Consider the following 16413-nt stretch of genomic DNA (forward strand, 5'->3'; position numbering starts at 1 on the left):
TTATAGCCTCAGTACTTAGTGCAGTGTCTGACACTTTTTTTTATTTATTTATTTATTTTTTTTATAGAGGCATGTTTTATTTGTTTGTTTGTTTGTTTGTTTGTTTTGTTTATACATGCACTGGGTACAGTCAGAAGCGCGGGAGGGTGAGAGAATTCACCAGAGCCAGAGCGGGGAGCAGAGCAGGCAGAAGGACCGAAGTACACTGCTGAGGGGAGCAGCGGGCGGCAGGAGAGGTCTGCGTGCCATGTGGGACCCTCCTCCGGTGGCCGGGGAGCAGCCGGGGATCGAACCGGCGCTGCAGAGGCCGCGGGCAGCGTCGCAACCCAGCACTCAACCACTGCGCCACCGGGGAGGCCCACTTTTTTTTTTTTTTAAACTAGGTAGATGAATGAATAGTGTTAACAGGCGTTACTCATTCTAGCCCATCTCTCTAGCTATCTAGTCAGGCACATTCCAAAATCACAGTGCTGATCATGCTCCTTGCCCACTGAACAGTTTACAATGTTCATCTTCCCCTATACTTACAAAGTAAGACCCAACTTCTTATTCTGGCACTCCCAGGCCCTTCACAATTTGCCTCAACTTCACCCTTCCATACTTAAGCCTTATGGCCTCTGTCTGTATTCCTAGGATTCAGTTCCACCATTTAGCACTCTTGCTTTGGAGTGAGGATCTTGATTTTTACCACTTCTAACTGTATGATCTTGGGTAGTTATTTGACCTCTCTGACTCTCAGTTTCCTCAGATTTCAGCTGTTTGTACGAGATTAGAAAAATGAGCTTATTACACCTGCTCATGCCCACACATATGCTCAAACTACTCTTTTCACCGACCAAAGCCCTTGCCTTTCAGTCCTTCAAAGATCAGTTCCAATCCCTTTCTCCACTTAACCCTTCCGTATTGCCCCCATCTCCAGACTTATCCACCTTCTGGCCTATCTCCTTTTGTACTTGGTACCATCACTGTGTCATATTCTAGCTTGTCTTGCATATGAATTCTGTTTGATATTTCCCCCCAAACCCATTCCTCTCCTTCATCTCACCTAGCTTCTCAGACCCCAAACCTGGCGTCATTCTTGTGTGGCCTGTTTCTCCACATTCTCTCCCTCCTCCATTTGCTCTAGTTCAACAATAGACCCACGTCTTCTCTTTTCTCTCTGTTTGCACTGTCACCCTACTCCAAGACACAATCTGTGGCCCAGATCACTACACAAGCTCCCTAGCCAGTATCCCTGCTTTCCTTCTTTCCTCCACACTGTTCTTCATAAGGCAGCTAGAGTAATTATATTGAATATAAATCATTTTTTTAAATTTTTTTTTAATAGAGGCATGTTTTTATTTATTTATTTATTTATTTTTGTTTGTTTGTTTGTTTATACATGCACTGGGTACAGTCAGAAGTGCGGGAGGGTGAGAGAATTCACCAGAGCCCGAGCAGGGAGCAGAGCAGGCAGAAGGACCGAAGTACACTGCTGAGGGGAGCAGCGGGCGGCAGGAGAGGGCTGCGCGCCATGTGGGATCCTCCTCCGGTGGCCGGGGAGCAGCCAGGGATCAAACCGGCGCCGCAGAGGCCGCGGGCAGCTTGGCAACCCAGCACTCAACCGCTGCGCCACCGGGGAGGCCCTAAATCAGATCTTAAACTCCACCAAAGGCTTCCATAAGTCATATAATAAAATATCCTATTGGCCTTTGTGACCCTAAATGACCTAGGCCCTGCCTGCATCTCTGGCCTCACTAGCTGCCACTGCTGTTCTTCCTGGTTCTCTCCAACCATGCTGGCCTAATCTGCACCCTGGGACTTTCAGAGCTCATTTCCACCTCCGGATTTTTGGGTTAGTTCTTCCCTGGGTCTGGAATGCGCTCTTTTTGGCTCTTCACTTAGCTGGCTTATCCTTGCCATTCAGGTCTCAGTTCTAGTATCATCTCCTTGGGTGGACATTCATTGACACCACATTTAAAATAGCATTGCCTGTGCGTGTGCTCTCTCTCTCTCTCTCTCTCTCTCTCTCTCTCTCACACACACACACACACACACACACTAGTCATCTATCATCTCACTGCCTCATTTGTTTTCATATTACTTGTCTCTACTTGAATTATCCTCTATCCCTAGTACCTAAAATAGTGCCTGCCATGAATTTAGTGAAGGTTAGTGTTGCTATTGTCCTTATCATCACCATCATCCTGCAGTGAATGCTTACCAGGTGACAGGCACTGTGCTAAGTACAATGTGCAGTTTCATTTTCACAACAATTCTTTGAGATAGACACTATTACCCATTTATAATGAGGCACTGAGACGGAGAGGCTGAGTTCCCTGCCAGCAAAAGGATAAGTGAACAAGCCAGGATTTCATCCCAGGTTCACCATCTTTTATTTACTCTATATTTCGTAGTTAGTAGGTCTTATGGCTTACCTTTGTAAGCTTCCCCACCCCCACCCTGTTCAAATTGAATTGTAAAATCTCTGAAAGGAAGCAATTTGCAGACTGGGCTGAAGGTCAAGGAATATTTGCCAAGAGAGACAATAGTGACACCTAGCCTGTAAACTGGGGTAACTGTGACTCACACTCATTTGATTACACAGACTTATTAACCTGTTGAGTTCCTATCACTTGACAGGCACTACTCTAGGTGCCGAGGATTAAACCCTAGGAGAATTCCATGTCCATAGTCCCCTTGGGTCAGCAGAGGGCTCTTAGGAAAACTTTCTGCTGGATGTCTGTGCTGTTTGGGGACAAGGTCATCCAAATCATTTCTCAGGCAGTCAGATGTCAGCCAAAGACAACGTCCAGGGCTGTGCCTCTGAGGACCTTCCGCAGGCCCAGGTGTGTTTATTTTGGGGACAGCCACATAAAAGGGAGATCAGGACTTCTAAAGACTGAAAAACAATCAGTTCATTTCTAAAATCCCAGCTACCTGAGGCAGACAGGGCTGGGTGGGGAAATTCCTGTTATTGTTTCAGTTTTAGCCAAAGTGGGGAAACTTGGATTCCAGAACTTTTTGAGCATGGGGCACTTTCCTGATTTCAGGGGAGCCCCGTGATTGACCCATTAGAGGTGAGGGTGCTTGGTAGTGAAAGATCATCTCCCCCAGAGACACATCATGCCCACCCAGGCATCCTGGCTTACCATCAAGCTTCAGTATTGCTTACTGAGAAGGAATGCCAGCACCCATCTAATTATTATGGAATTAATTCTTTAATTCCATATCCAATTCCAAAATTCAAGTTCCATTCGGATGCTGTGGATCAGAGGTGATTTGAAGCTTTCCACAGAACCAACAGAAAAATGGAAATAGCAGAGGTGGCATTTGGACAGACTCCCCTTGGTGATGGGATCACACTGTGAGGAGAGCACCTCAATAAATTGTGTTCTCATAGCCTGTTCAGGACAACAGAAAGGTCTAGTCTTGTAGGAGGTTAACAGACCACAAGGGAAGAAAGAATCTAAATAGATTCTGTTCAGTTCTGGCAACAGGGGGAAAAGGCAGATTTAGATTCCAGAAGGCACCAAATTGGGGGGTTTTCTTTGCAGAATAAACATACAGCTGCCTTTTCTCCATCTTATAGACCACAGGGTTACTCAAAATAAGGAACCTCCAATTCATTCTTCACTCTGCTATTAGTGAACTTAAAATTAGACAAACTTGTCTCAGCACGCCTTCATACAAGACCCTCCTTATTTCCCAGTCTCCCCAGCTCACGATCTGCCTTCCAACCACACTGCAGGTCTCCCATGGCTCAGCTTGCTGCACTCAATCCTGTCTGGACCTTGGTACATGCTGTATCTTCTGCCTACATCCATCTTTATCCAGGCAAGGTCAGGTCCTCAGTCTGGTGCTCCCCTGACACCTGGAACCACCCCATCTTCATTGTAACTTCATTACACTTCATTGTAATTGCTTCTTTAACTCTCTGCTCTCCCCATAGACACCACAGAGGCAGGGACCACATCTGTCTAGTTTGTCTCTGATTCCCTAGAGCCTAGTACAGTTCCTGGCACAAAGTAAAGAGAGAAAATGGATTCATCAAGTTAGACTTTGCCAATCTGTATGATCTGTGTGTTGCCTTAAAAGCCTGGACTAGACTAAGGAATAAAGATTGAAGATTAATAGGGCGGAAATAAGAAAAAGCTGCTGAGAAGGAGGGAAAGACTTGATGCCCTCCTCCCTTCCTCGCCAGCTTAGCCAGCTCCTGAACTTACCAGCAAAATCTCTGTGTGGTTTTTTTTTTTTTTTTTTTGGCTGACCACAGTAACAGAAGAGACTATAAAATTCAGCTTCCCATCTGGTTCTTCATGGTCCAAGAAAATACGGCAATTTCAACTCCAGAGAGACAAGTGCTCAAATCATGAAAGCTTAAACCTAGCCTGTCGTAGAATCCCCAAAGAGTAGCATGAACTTGACTCAGGAAGAAAAGTGAAGAAAGCATCATTTACTCTGTAAGGATGAATTCCCTGGTGGCCTCAAAGTGGGTGAGTCTGATGTTTCCTCGAACGATTTTCCTCACTGGCCTTCAAAGCCAACCTGCTCTATTCAACAGCTGGTCCTCACTTCTCTTGCTTTCTACTCATGCCAGTCTGCTCCTTATCATGACGCCCATCGTCAGCGAGCACTGCACAGGCTGGGTTGGAGGTGGAAGCTGGACTTCCAGTGGGAGCACTTTAGCATCTGTCCAGAACTGGCTGCTACTTCAATACAGAGATGATGCATTTGCTTTTTAACATTTGATGTTAGAATGGCTGGTGAGAGATAAAATAAGAATTGACTCCTCCTTTATCCAAAAACATCATGTGAGATACTCGGGCAGGTCCCTGAGCCTGCCTGATCTCATTCCTCTGGCCACCTGCACACTTTTGCTCCTGGCATGGAAATAAACAGGGCAACGTTTCTGAAAAGCCATCCAAAGTTTCTGGCCTCCTGATATTTTGGGTCCCAAACAGAGAGAGGATTTTCAGAACTGTGCTGGAAATGGCAGCTCTGGAGAGATTTGACAGCCAGTTTGAAGGCTTCAGGCAGTTTGGATAAGCATCTGGACTCGGGGTACATTTTTGAGCCTGATCTACAAGCCTTTTGAAGTTTATCCAACTTAAATAAACTTTCCAGAAAGCTGGGACCAGTAAAAAGGCTTTCTTTGGAAGTCCCTCTGGTTGTGTCCTGTTGCTTTCTCACAGGGCAGCCAGCCTATCAGGACAAGAGATTTGAAAAGTAGAGAAACAGAAAGCTCAAGGTTGTAACAGTCAATTTTCATCTCCTCCCTGCTCCTTCCTACCCTTTAACATACAGAAACAGTGACAGCAGATAGATCATCAAGCTCCAGGACTCTGGACCACGAGCTGAGACCTGATGGTGGCTTGCCCAGGACCGCCTTAGTACAAGCCATTTCTGAAGGCCTAGGCTGAGGCACAGGAAACATCACCCATGCTAGATTAGCCTGAACAGCCAAAGATGCCATTTGCAGTTCAGGAGGGCTGGTGACAGCACTGTGCATTGGTACAGGCAGAAGGTTCCATCTCATTTCCCGAGAAGCATTCCCTGGTCGCCTAGGCCAGGGCTGGAGTCTGTCTCTCTCCTATTTGCACAGGTTTTCTCATCACAGAATTACTGGAGCAGCACGGGAGGCCGCATGCAGGCAGACAGATGGATGCACTGCAGCAGCTGGGTGGCATTTCCTGAGGTGCAACCTGGCTTCGGGTCACGCATGAGAAGTGAAGGCAGCAGGGGGGATCCCAAACACTGGGGGTCTCCATCTATAGGGAGACAAGTAGGGAGGGGCCTTTATGAGACCGAAGTGGGGTCTCCAAACTGGCTTTTGGCTCACTCTTCAGGAGATTCAGGGTGGAGCCACTCTTCTGATGTTGAAAAATGTGCTGTGGAGAACAAGACACAAGTTCCCCAGGGCCAAGGATGACCCAGAAGCATCCGGAAAGGCGAGCTGAGTTAGGAACCCCCGTAGAGCAACATCCCTTAACTGCAGTGGTTGACCACAGACAATGAAGGAAATGCCCGTTTTGGGTTTTGTTTTTTTTTTTTACTCAAGAACCAAAAGACAAAAGCAAGATGACAGGGAGATGCAGCTGCAGCACCAGAGAAACCCCACTGGAAGTGGGATTGCAGGTAGTTTTGTTTGTTTATTTATCAATAAAAAAATATTAACAGCAATTAAAAAATTAAAACATTCACAACCCATCACAGAGTCCTGTAACTTTTAGCCATGTGTTCCCAACGGGTCCTTCATCTAACGGAGATGGTGACTTCAGCCAAAAGGCCCCTTCATGCTTTTCATGGGTGGGTACTGCTGCTCCACTGGCATGGCCCCAAAGCAGTCAGAGGGGGTACAGTGGCCAGCCTTGCCCGGCTGGCCCATGGGGCCTGGGGGGCCGGGGATGCCAGGGATGCCTTGCTGGCCCATTGGCCCAGTGGCACCCATCTTGCCATACCCTGGAGGACCCTGAGGACCTAGAGAGGGAAGAATCAGAGAAGGAAAGTCAGGAGGCACAGATCCCAGGGGAAGAGATTAGACCCTACATTTGATTACTATTCCTCCAGTCACATGTTATCCTGAAGACCTCATCTGATTCTGACATTAATTTCATAAGGGCAGTGATAATACTGGCTCATTTTATTGAGAGTTTCCATGTGCCAGGCGCGAGGCGAGTGCTTTTTAATGCATCATTCATTGAATCATCTCAACAGCTCAGTGTGAAAGGAACTATTATCTCATTTTTGGAGAGGAGGACACAGGCTCGAGCGGTGGTACATGTGGAGATGATGAAGTGGAGCCAGAACCGGGTTGTTGGGCTCTGGTTTAGGCTACACAGCCTGGCTTCGGTGACCTCAACCAGGTCTTCCAGCTGGTAAGATGTTGAGCAAGATTTGAACTGGCCTCTCTACATTCGACTCTCTTCCACCATAGGCTGTTCACCCCAATTAAGACTCCCACTCCCCCTGCACACACCCCAGCACAGGGTCTTACATACAGTGGCATTAGCTATAACGTTGTTTGATAGGTCTATTGTTATTTGAGGTTCTACCCAGCAATACTGTGGAAGGTCCACAATAAAAGGGGGCTGAGCTATTCTACACGCATGGCCTGATATATTGGCTTTTCCTACCTGGGGGGCCAGGGAGACCATTTTCTCCTGCAATGCCAACGCCAATGTCCCCCTTTTCACCTTTGGTACCGGGCATTCCTGGAACAAAAGAAATAAAATAAGTCCCATCCCTGAGCAGAATGACATACCCAGTCGGATTATTTGAACATACACACATGCGAATATATACACATCAGGCCCCTGCAATACTCATGTTTGCTCTGAAGAGCTATACATGCACGTTGGGAACAAGAGCCCAGAGTTACCTCTCATTCCTGGCAAGCCCTGCCGTCCTTCTCTGCCAATTTGACCAGGGAGTCCAGGTGACCCGGGAGCGCCTGGCCGGCCCGGAGCACCATCCTTTCCTGGCGGCCCTGGTCGTCCAGGAGATGCTGCCATCTCCATGGGGAACTGCATCCTGGAGGTGTAGTAAGCCATCCTCTCTGTGAGAGAGGACAGGGACAGTCACAGGGTGCCCTGGGGACCCAGAATGACTGCAGCTGCTGCAGACAGGCTACCAGTCTGACACAGCATTTCAAGGTCGACTTCCCAAGCAAGGTGTCTGACCCCTTCAGGACAGGGTCTGTGTTTACCCCCGTCCCTAGCACAGCGGTGTTGGAGGAACAGGTGAACAGGAAGAAAGCTTATAAGCCACACCAGCCATCTTACAGATGCTGCTCGCCCCTCTATTTAGAGCTCACTCCATGCAGACTCGTTTGATATCAATTTTCTTGTCTGTCTCCTTTGTTCCAGTGGGGGCTCGGGGAGGGCAGGAGGGAATCATTTTATCTCTGAACAGAACAGGTGACCAGGAAGGTCTGAAGTCTACTTGAACAGAAGCCTGTAAGTGGGCGGGAGCAGGGGTGAGTCGGGAGGAGTTTGAAAAGGAGGCCAGGGTGGGGCGGAGAAGCAGCTGGGAGGGACAAACAGCACCCACTGTCACCCAGCCGTCTGGCAATTACCATCAAACATTTTAGTGATCTCTTGTCTGATGAACCTCTTGATTTCATCATAATTCACCATGTCTCCCTAAGGAAAGAGAAGAAAACCTGCCTCAATTAAACTTCCCAGCCTGGTGCCCTCCCTCTGGGAATAGACTTTATGGAAATAAAGGATGGGGAGGAGGGCAGACACTTAACCCAGTGTCCTAACTCCTCTGGAATGGTATAATATATTTTGTACATCAGTACATTTTAGGGGAAAGAGGGCCCCCCCATTTCACCACACACACAGGTGAAAAGCCATCCATAAAGGAGTCAGGCTCGTTTCGGCAGTGTCAGCAGTAGCTTCTAAAATGTCCATGCTCCTCCCACATGCCTGCTTATGAGACAGCCTCCCCCTTACCATGGAGCCAGGCACCCCGGGTAATCCGGGGCTCCCTGCAGGGCCCGGAGATCCAGGGTGGCCCCTCTCTCCTGCAGGACCTGGCGGCCCAACAGGCCCCATGGAGCCACTCTTGCCAAGCCCACCAGGACTGCCAGCTCGTCCCTTCTCTCCTGCTTGGCCCTTCTGTCCTGAAGGCCCAGGATCACCCTACAAGAAAAGGAAGTCAGTCCAGCATTGTCGAGAACTGTCCAATCAACCTCATGATAATCACAGCAGTCTGCCCTTTTCTCTCCATCACCCCCCCATACCCACCCCAGAATCTCCTTCTGGACTGTGGTCAAAGCCTCCTGACAGCTTGCCTCTTCTCACTGCCCCCAGAATGGTCCTTTTAAAAGACAGTTCTCCTGGTGTTACTCCTGCTTAGAAGATTCCGATGGAGCCAAACTGCTTTCAGGATAAAGGCCTAATTCCCTGGCCAGGCATTCAGGATCACTTACCATGTAGCCCTGATCACATCCTCTCCAGCCTCATAGCCCTGCCCTTGCAGCTCCAGCCAGACCTCCCTGGTTGCAGTTCTCTTACTCAGTTCCTCCCTCCCTGTGAGCGCTCCCCCCTCCCAGGGCACTCCTCCTACTCAGCAGAAATGCTTCTGTTCTTCGTCCCGCTTCTCTAACTCCCAGGCTGAATTGGGTGTTTCTCCCCTCTGCTCCCACAGTGCTGTGTCTAGTTTTGTGGGTTTTTTCCCCATACTCTACTGTGTGACTGGACTTAATGAACCCTATTGTTCAGGGACCTCTGTTCAGCCAAGCCTGGGACAGAGCACCTGGAATATAAGCAAGATCAAGCAGAGGGTTGTAGAAGGAGCCAATCAATCAACCCACCAATGAGTGAATCAAGTGCATTTCCATTCTCCCAACCAGAGCTAAGTTCCCAGGATCAGCCCCGTGTAAGACGTTTAGAGATGAGCTTGCCCGAGGTCTGTCCACTCTCTCTCTGCCCACTGGACTTCCTGGATCTCCTCTCCACCACTGAAGTCAGCAGCTAGGCTTAGCCAACTCACAGGCTTCTCCTCTCAGATCCACCAGTGCCCACTCACCTTTGGGCCAGGAGGTCCATAGAGTCCCTGTTTTCCAGGAGGCCCCTGAAGGAAAGCAAAAGTCAGAGGTTAAGTCTGGGAGGGACCTCCAAGCCATCCTGGGGAGGCACCAAGGAGGACCATCTTCCGGAGGCTCTGGGCCATGTCCTGCTGGGCTGTGTGTGAGCACGACAGCTGGAAGGGGAAGTCATGTCCCCTCGGGCCTTGCCTTGTGTGATCATGTTGGTTGGGTCCCTGGTCACAGACAAAAAGAGGTGAGAAGTGAGAATAAAAGGGCCAGTCTAGTGTACTGGATGGCCCCGCAAGAGCAGGTGGCCTGGAAATGTTTGGAGTTTATTATTATTGGCTCTTTTTCAACAAGTACATGGTTAAAAAAAATAGTGAAGACAGTTTTGCTCAAATCCTGGTCCCTTAGTCCCCAGCTCCCCTCCCCAGAGGATAGGGGCACAGTCTTCTGGGTGTCTGTCCAGAGATCATCTGTGCATTCAGGGAACGCTTACTGAATGAATGGAGGGGTTTGGGGAGGGGGAGGCAAGGAGCAAGACGCTTCTCCAAGGGAAAAGAAGCAGCACAGCACAACAGTACCTCTTTGCCAGCTGCGCCGTCCGCTCCAGGCTCACCCTGAGGAGAGAGTGATGGAGATGTGATGCGAGTCACCCAGCTGGCGGCACCCGCTTGCCTGGGCACCAGGCCACCAGCCCCCCTGCTCCACCAAGAAGCCAAGAACCTCCCCTTCTGCTCTGACACTCTCAGGTCATGGAAACTTAAACGCCCACCCCACACCCCAGCCTGGCCCCAGGGCCCCACATGGAAGCTCCTGTAACCCTCCCACTCCAGCTCTACTGGGAAGAGCACACTGTACCTGCCTTGCCCTTTGCTTGAGATCCTGGCATCTCACACACTCCTCTGCATGTATGTTCAATGTTTGCCCAGAGGAGGCATAAACTGTGAACCTCTGTCTGGGTTGAGCGTCCAGAAATTAGCCAGGGTGAGCCTGAGTCTGCTCCCTCCCCCAGACAGGAGAGGTGTCTCCTAACCCAGCACGGTGCTGGTGGGATGCCAGGAGGAGGAAGCTGTGATTGCACAGCTGGCAGGCTCATCCCAGGCCGGAGGCTCCTGGGCTATAAGCAGGGGACACTGAGGCTTGAAGGGGCTGCTTAGGGTTCATTGTAGAAACCTGAGTAGGAGGCGAGACTGGGCCTTCCCCGCGGATGGGCTGAGTCATCCATCACCCCTGCACTGGCTGGACTCATCCACCCCTTTGCAGGCCACCAGCCCCAGGCCGTTGCCACTGCTCCAAGAAGAAAGCAGGCTGTGGTGGAAAGCCCCCTGACCCAGGGGTTCCTGCTCAGCACCCCCATCTCTCTCCCGCAGGAGACTGGCAATCCATTCCCCCTGGTGCAGCCTGTTGCCTGGGGCCTTTGGAAGAGGAGTTGAGCAGAGACATGCGCTCTGCCCACCAGCGGCGTGTCATGAACAGCCCACTGGGCCTTGCGGACCATCAAACCTACTCAGTAAGGTCGTGGTGCAGATTAAGTGACAAAATGTCACACTTGGTTCACTCTTTGGCATTCATCAGTGACCAATATGTCACAGCTCTTAGTGTTAAACATTAGTGAGACTGAGGAGCGATTCCCGAGTTGCTGAGAAAGCGACAGTAAAAGTCCCGCGTTTCTGGTTCCTGACATTTACAGACTTTTCTGTGCTTACCAACAAGCTCCCTGGGGAAGGGGGAGGAAACAGGGCCAAGTCTCCTCTCTGACACCTAGTGGCGCTGGCTGGTGGTGGGGGGCAGTGGCCAGGTATGCATCTGGAGCAGCTGGGCCCAGGGCTGCTCTCTGCTCCCCCGTATGAAGGGATTCTCAGCGTGAGCTCGGGGCTGCTCTGTCCATACTAACAGCCTGCCCTTCCCCAGAGCCCAGGCATGCGGGGCTGCACTCAGCTGACAAAGCACTGGTCCTCTCAGGGCTGTGCTGCAGGAGGGTGGTCTTACCGGGGGGCCAGGGTGTCCAGGTGGGCCAGGCTGGCCTGGAAGGCCTAAAAGGCCCCTCTCTCCAGTGGCTCCCCGGTCTCCTTTCAAGCCCTAGAGAAAAGGGGGGTGTTAGTGAGGGAAAAGTGAACCCCACATAGGCAGACCTCCCATCATATGCCATATCCTCCAGGCCTGAGCCTACCCCCTGCAGGGGGACAGCTCTGCCTAAGCATGGGGCTGGGACCAGCAGCAGTGTCCAGCCTCTCTGAAGACTGTCACCTCTTGCTTGTTGGGGAGCTCTCTGGTGCTAGGGAGGGAGGAGGATGGGGACAAACTGTTCTCTGCACCAGCCCCGATTCCCTCTGGAAGGACGCCTGGGAGAGAGGGACGAGGGAAGCATGTCACTCACCACCGCAGAGAGCCCTGCTGGGCCCGGCTGGCCTGGAGGTCCTGGTGGCCCCTAAGGAGTGACGAAGTCAGTGGGGAGGAAAGAAGCACCAGGCCCCAGGAGGCAGAGGGACGTCAGCTGCTCCGTTCTCATCCTTAAATCCTCCCTCCCCTCTGGTCTCGCACCTGGGTTTCTGACAGATTTGTGCAGAGCTGAGGGCCGGATCCTGGAGGGCATAGGCCCTCGCGCCTGGCATAGTGAGAGGCACATCTGGGGCTCTGCTGAGGGGGTGGTCTGGGAGCCATGGTCAAGAGGCCAAGAGCATAGGGCAGTGGCCCAAGGGAGTTAATTACCAGGGGCTCCCCTCCTTCTGTTCTGAGAGATAAAGATCAGGAGCTGGGGATCTGAGCAGCAGGTCAGAGGAAGGGGCTCAGCGCCAACCCTAGCGTACACTGGGTTAAGGTATAAGCTTGGCACTTAGGCCCCCCTGGGCTCCTGCTCCCTCTCTTCCCACACCCTTCCAAGCCACTGGAGGGCAGTGAGACACAAACCCACAGGTGCATCCACCTGCCTGGCCTGGCTGTGTCTGAATCCTCCCCAGCTATCCACAGCCTCACCTCTGAGGCACAGTCAAATGCCAGATCTCAGGCCAGAGCTACATCTCAACCTCAGGGCACTCCCAGATGGAAAGTTCTAGAAGACTCTGTTCTACTAATCCCAGGTCTTCTGGAGAAGGAATGCCCAGCACTGGGCCTGGCTCATAGCAGGGGGCTGTGCTGGAGGGACAGAGGTGAGAGGAGCAGCCCTGCACCCCCTCATCTCACCCCCCCGCCCAGTGGGGACACAGTCCTCAGCATGTGACTCTTTTCATCTGTAACCCGAAGCGGACTGGACCAGACCTGAGGGCCCCAGTCCAGGGCTTCTGGACTCCTGAGATCCATAAACACAGCGAGGAAGACCTGAGTGTTCCTTATTTGGGTGATGAAAGATAGTTAACATTCCCAGCCACCACAATGGGGCTGTAAGAAAATACCAGTGTGTTCTCTCTTCCCTGGAGCCCTACAACTCAGGGCCCCCACACTGATCAAAAGCACCCATTGGCAGTCGTCTCTGTTACTAATGAGTAAAGTAGATGGAAAATTCGTCATTGCTTAGTTAATATCCTCTCCGAGATGCTCTGTCTCAGTAAATACACCACCCACGTATCCAGCTGCCCAAGCCAAACGGCGCCATCGTCCTGAGTCCTCTCTGCTGCCCCCGCCCCTCCCATCCAGGTGGTTAGTGTGACCTCTACCTCCAAGCATGGGTCAGATCCACCCACTGCTACCCAGCTCATCTGCTTCCACTAGAGCCCCCAGTCCCCCACCTCCAAGGTACCCTGCCTCTGAAGTCTGCACCGTGGTCAGCCTCCCAGCCCTACTCACACCCTTCACAAGCCCCCCCCTCCCGCAGCACTGACCTCGGGATCCCCAAACACACCCAGCCCTCCCTGCTTATGCTTTTTGCCTTGGCTGTGTCCACCTACCCCACCCACTGCCCCAGACTGCAGAGACAGCCGCTCCTTTCTGCCACTGAGGCCTGGTCCAATGCCGCTTCTCCAGGGAAGCCTCCTCCAAAGCTGCCTCCCATCTCTCCTGGTAACAGCCCATCACTGCCTGATGCCTCCACCTTAATTTGTTTATTGTGTCTGCCTGGAAGCCCTGGAACCCAGGGACCTGCTCTAGCTCACTCACTGCCTTAGCCCAGTGCTTGGCACTGCGCCTGGCACGGAGCAGGTGCTCCACAATTATTTATTAGATAACTGAATGATCTTTGTGTGATCAGTAAACTCAAAAGCGCCAGAAAATAAGAAAATGGCAAAAAGCCTGGAACCACTGGATGGGGTGAGTGCAAAGCCCATCATAGCCAGTTCTTCGTGGCGGGGGTGCTCCTGTGCCAGCTCTTGCAGGTCATCGCCAGCTTGCCCACCACCCGGCCCCCGCTGAGTCCTAACTCAGAAGGAGGCAGAGGTGGGAACAGTTGAACTCACAACATGGCCAGGGGGGCCGGGTCTTCCCTGGGGTCCCATGGCACCAGGCTCGCCCTGCAGGGGCCAGAAAAAGGAAGAAAGACCAGCAAGAGATTGACACTCATGGTCTGTTAGGTGGGAGGGCTGAGCAGAGAAGGCAGGATGGCCAGGGTCAGAGGAACAAGTAGAGCCCCCGACCCCCCAGACTTGCCAGGCCGGAGGGACCAGCCCTGACAGTGAGCATTAGGAAGGGAAAGCAGCACCCCAGCCTGAGAAGGCCAGGCCCTGCCCTTTAGGTGAGTGACCCATCAGCCTGCAGGAGGGGTCCAGTTACAACTTAAAGGAGGGAAGGTCAAGACGGACAGTGTTGGGTATAATCTCCACCAGAATTCCCAGGAGGCCAAGGAGAAAAGGCCGCCACTTTGTCACTAAGCAAGAGAAGTGGTCCCAGACACAGCAGAAACCAAAGCTACCCACCCCTAGCCCTCACCTCTGCTCCTGGTCGGCCACTGCTGCCAGGGGGGCCTTGTTTTCCACAGTCACCCTACAAGAGACAGGGGTGACTGGAATTCAGCACATGTCCACTGGGATCCCCCCAGTCCAGTGGACTCCACATCAGAGGGGTCCTGCCATCTGCCCCTCTGATGCCCTCAGGCTGGGAGATGGTGACCCCTGGAGGCTTTTAAATGTTGGGGTGGCATCTCAGCCACACATCAGGCTGCATGCTTCCTCTGGTTAGGCTGCCACCTCTGCCTGGTGCCAGGCCTCCGGGAGATCTGAGGAAATTGCTTGGCAGAAGGCACCAGGTCCTTACCTTCGGTCCTGGGAGGCCAGGGTGTCCTGTTTTGCCCTTGAAGCCCTGGAAGAAAAAGCAGGGAACTGTCCTGCCCTTGCCTCAAGCAGAGGCCTCTTCCCACACCTCCTTCTTCAGGTTAAACAAATCAAAGCCATCCCAAGCCATGACATGGGCCACAGGAAGTGTGGCAGGGGCTGCCTGCACCTGCTGTGCTTGGGACACCCGAGCTCCCAGGTGCTTCCTGCCACTTAACTTACCGGGGGTCCCATGAGTCCAGGTGGGCCAGCAGGACCAGGGTCCCCCTAAGAAATGAGACCAGGGCCATTGAGACATGAGCTCTACCTAGGTTACGCCCAACTCATCCACCACTGGCTCCCTTTCCCCAGCCCCTCCCCCAGTCTCCCAGGTTGGAAGGATGTCACTTGGGGAAGAAGGGAGAATCAAAGTGGGGTTCAGCTGCTGACTCCCTGTGAACCCTGAGTGAATCCTGCACCCTTGCTGGGCCTCAGTTTTCCTTCAGGGCACAGAAGAGGGTTGACTTTGATGTTCTGCCCTTTGCCATAATCCCCAGGTTCAACCCGCTCCCCATGTGCATCCTGCTCTTCCCGACACCTAGCCTGGTCTCCTGCGTTGCCTGGATTCCCTGTCCTGCCTTGGGTGAGGCCCCGCTCATCCAAAATGGTAGGGGCACCAGGAGAAGTGGGAAACCAAGGGGTTCTGGGGCCAGCAGGGAGGTGGGGTGTGGGAGATGCAGACTGAGGGAAGGTATGGAAGGGCACTTTAGCTGCTTTCATCAGGGTTCCCTTGACTTTGGCTTTTGGACGAGAAGAAGGGGGTGCATTTCTGGGCCCATCATCTCACCCTCATGCCAGGTTTGCCATCCTTCCCATCCAGACCATCCAGGCCAGCTGGGCCCTGGAAACAGGAAATCAGCATTTCTGCATGTCTGTGCTGGAGTCCCAGGAGAGGGGAGACCAGACCAACCACCTCCCCCTTATACAATCCTCACCTCCTACCAAACATACACAGGTGCACGCACATGTGTGTGTGCATGCACACACACACACACACACACACACACACACACACCCCTCTGCACTCCCATTGGGCTCAGCGGGCACACACTCACCTGGATCCCTGGAGGTCCTGGTGGCCCAGGGGGACCAGGCAGGCCTGATGGGCCTCGAACTCCTTCACTGCCCTGGAAATGAGCCAACAAAGTCAGCAGAGCTTGCCCCACCCTGGTGCCACAGTCTGGGCCACCAGCTCTGGGGACCCTGGAGGTAAGGACAGCTGACTTCTGCCCCTGTTCTGTCGTGGCTTAGCTGGATGCATCCACACGGCACTCCCCAAGAGGCTCTGTCTTCATATGCAAAGCAGTCCCTTCCCTGCACTGCCCCTGAGGAAGGACAAGGCCCTTGGGTCCAGCCTCTTCCTCAGGGCTGCCCTGGGGTGGGCATGGCAGGCGCTCAGGAGTGTGTGTGCTCACTGAAGGTGCATTCATTTCACATCAGGCCTAACAAGGCGCTCGGCACGACGTGTGCTCTGACTCCCCCAGATGAGAAAAGGGTGGCCCTGTCCTCAAGGAGCTGGCTGTCCACAGGCTCCCCATGATCATGGGCAATGCATCGGCCCACATGCCCTGTGTGAGTTACGGGGCCCCGGGGGTTCAGAGTGGGAGCGGCTCACTCTGGCTGGGTCAGGATAGGGGTCACAGGAGTGTCTCCAGATGG

The 16413-nt window shown here is 52.5% G+C and overlaps 1 protein-coding gene across 1 annotated transcript in view; it reads right to left on the reverse strand.

The window, feature by feature from the left end:
* Window positions 1-6256: 6256 nt before the first annotated feature.
* COL16A1 (collagen type XVI alpha 1 chain) overlaps window positions 6257-16413 on the reverse strand; it is a gene marked incomplete at both ends in the record, with an annotated part of 46154 nt that continues 35997 nt past the window's right edge. The window contains 15 exons of the mRNA XM_084243024.1: window positions 6257-6459; window positions 7116-7193; window positions 7361-7537; window positions 8057-8123; window positions 8439-8627; window positions 9517-9561; window positions 10102-10137; window positions 11510-11599; window positions 11898-11948; window positions 13906-13959; window positions 14375-14428; window positions 14699-14743; window positions 14938-14982; window positions 15542-15595; window positions 15810-15881. Of these exons, the coding sequence (XP_084099150.1) occupies window positions 6257-6459; window positions 7116-7193; window positions 7361-7537; window positions 8057-8123; window positions 8439-8627; window positions 9517-9561; window positions 10102-10137; window positions 11510-11599; window positions 11898-11948; window positions 13906-13959; window positions 14375-14428; window positions 14699-14743; window positions 14938-14982; window positions 15542-15595; window positions 15810-15881 (1260 nt within the window). The remainder of the gene's footprint in view (window positions 6460-7115; window positions 7194-7360; window positions 7538-8056; window positions 8124-8438; window positions 8628-9516; window positions 9562-10101; window positions 10138-11509; window positions 11600-11897; window positions 11949-13905; window positions 13960-14374; window positions 14429-14698; window positions 14744-14937; window positions 14983-15541; window positions 15596-15809; window positions 15882-16413) is intronic.

This window comes from Talpa europaea (genome assembly GCF_964194135.1).
Source record: "Talpa europaea genome assembly, chromosome: 9".
NCBI lineage: Eukaryota > Metazoa > Chordata > Mammalia > Eulipotyphla > Talpidae > Talpa > Talpa europaea.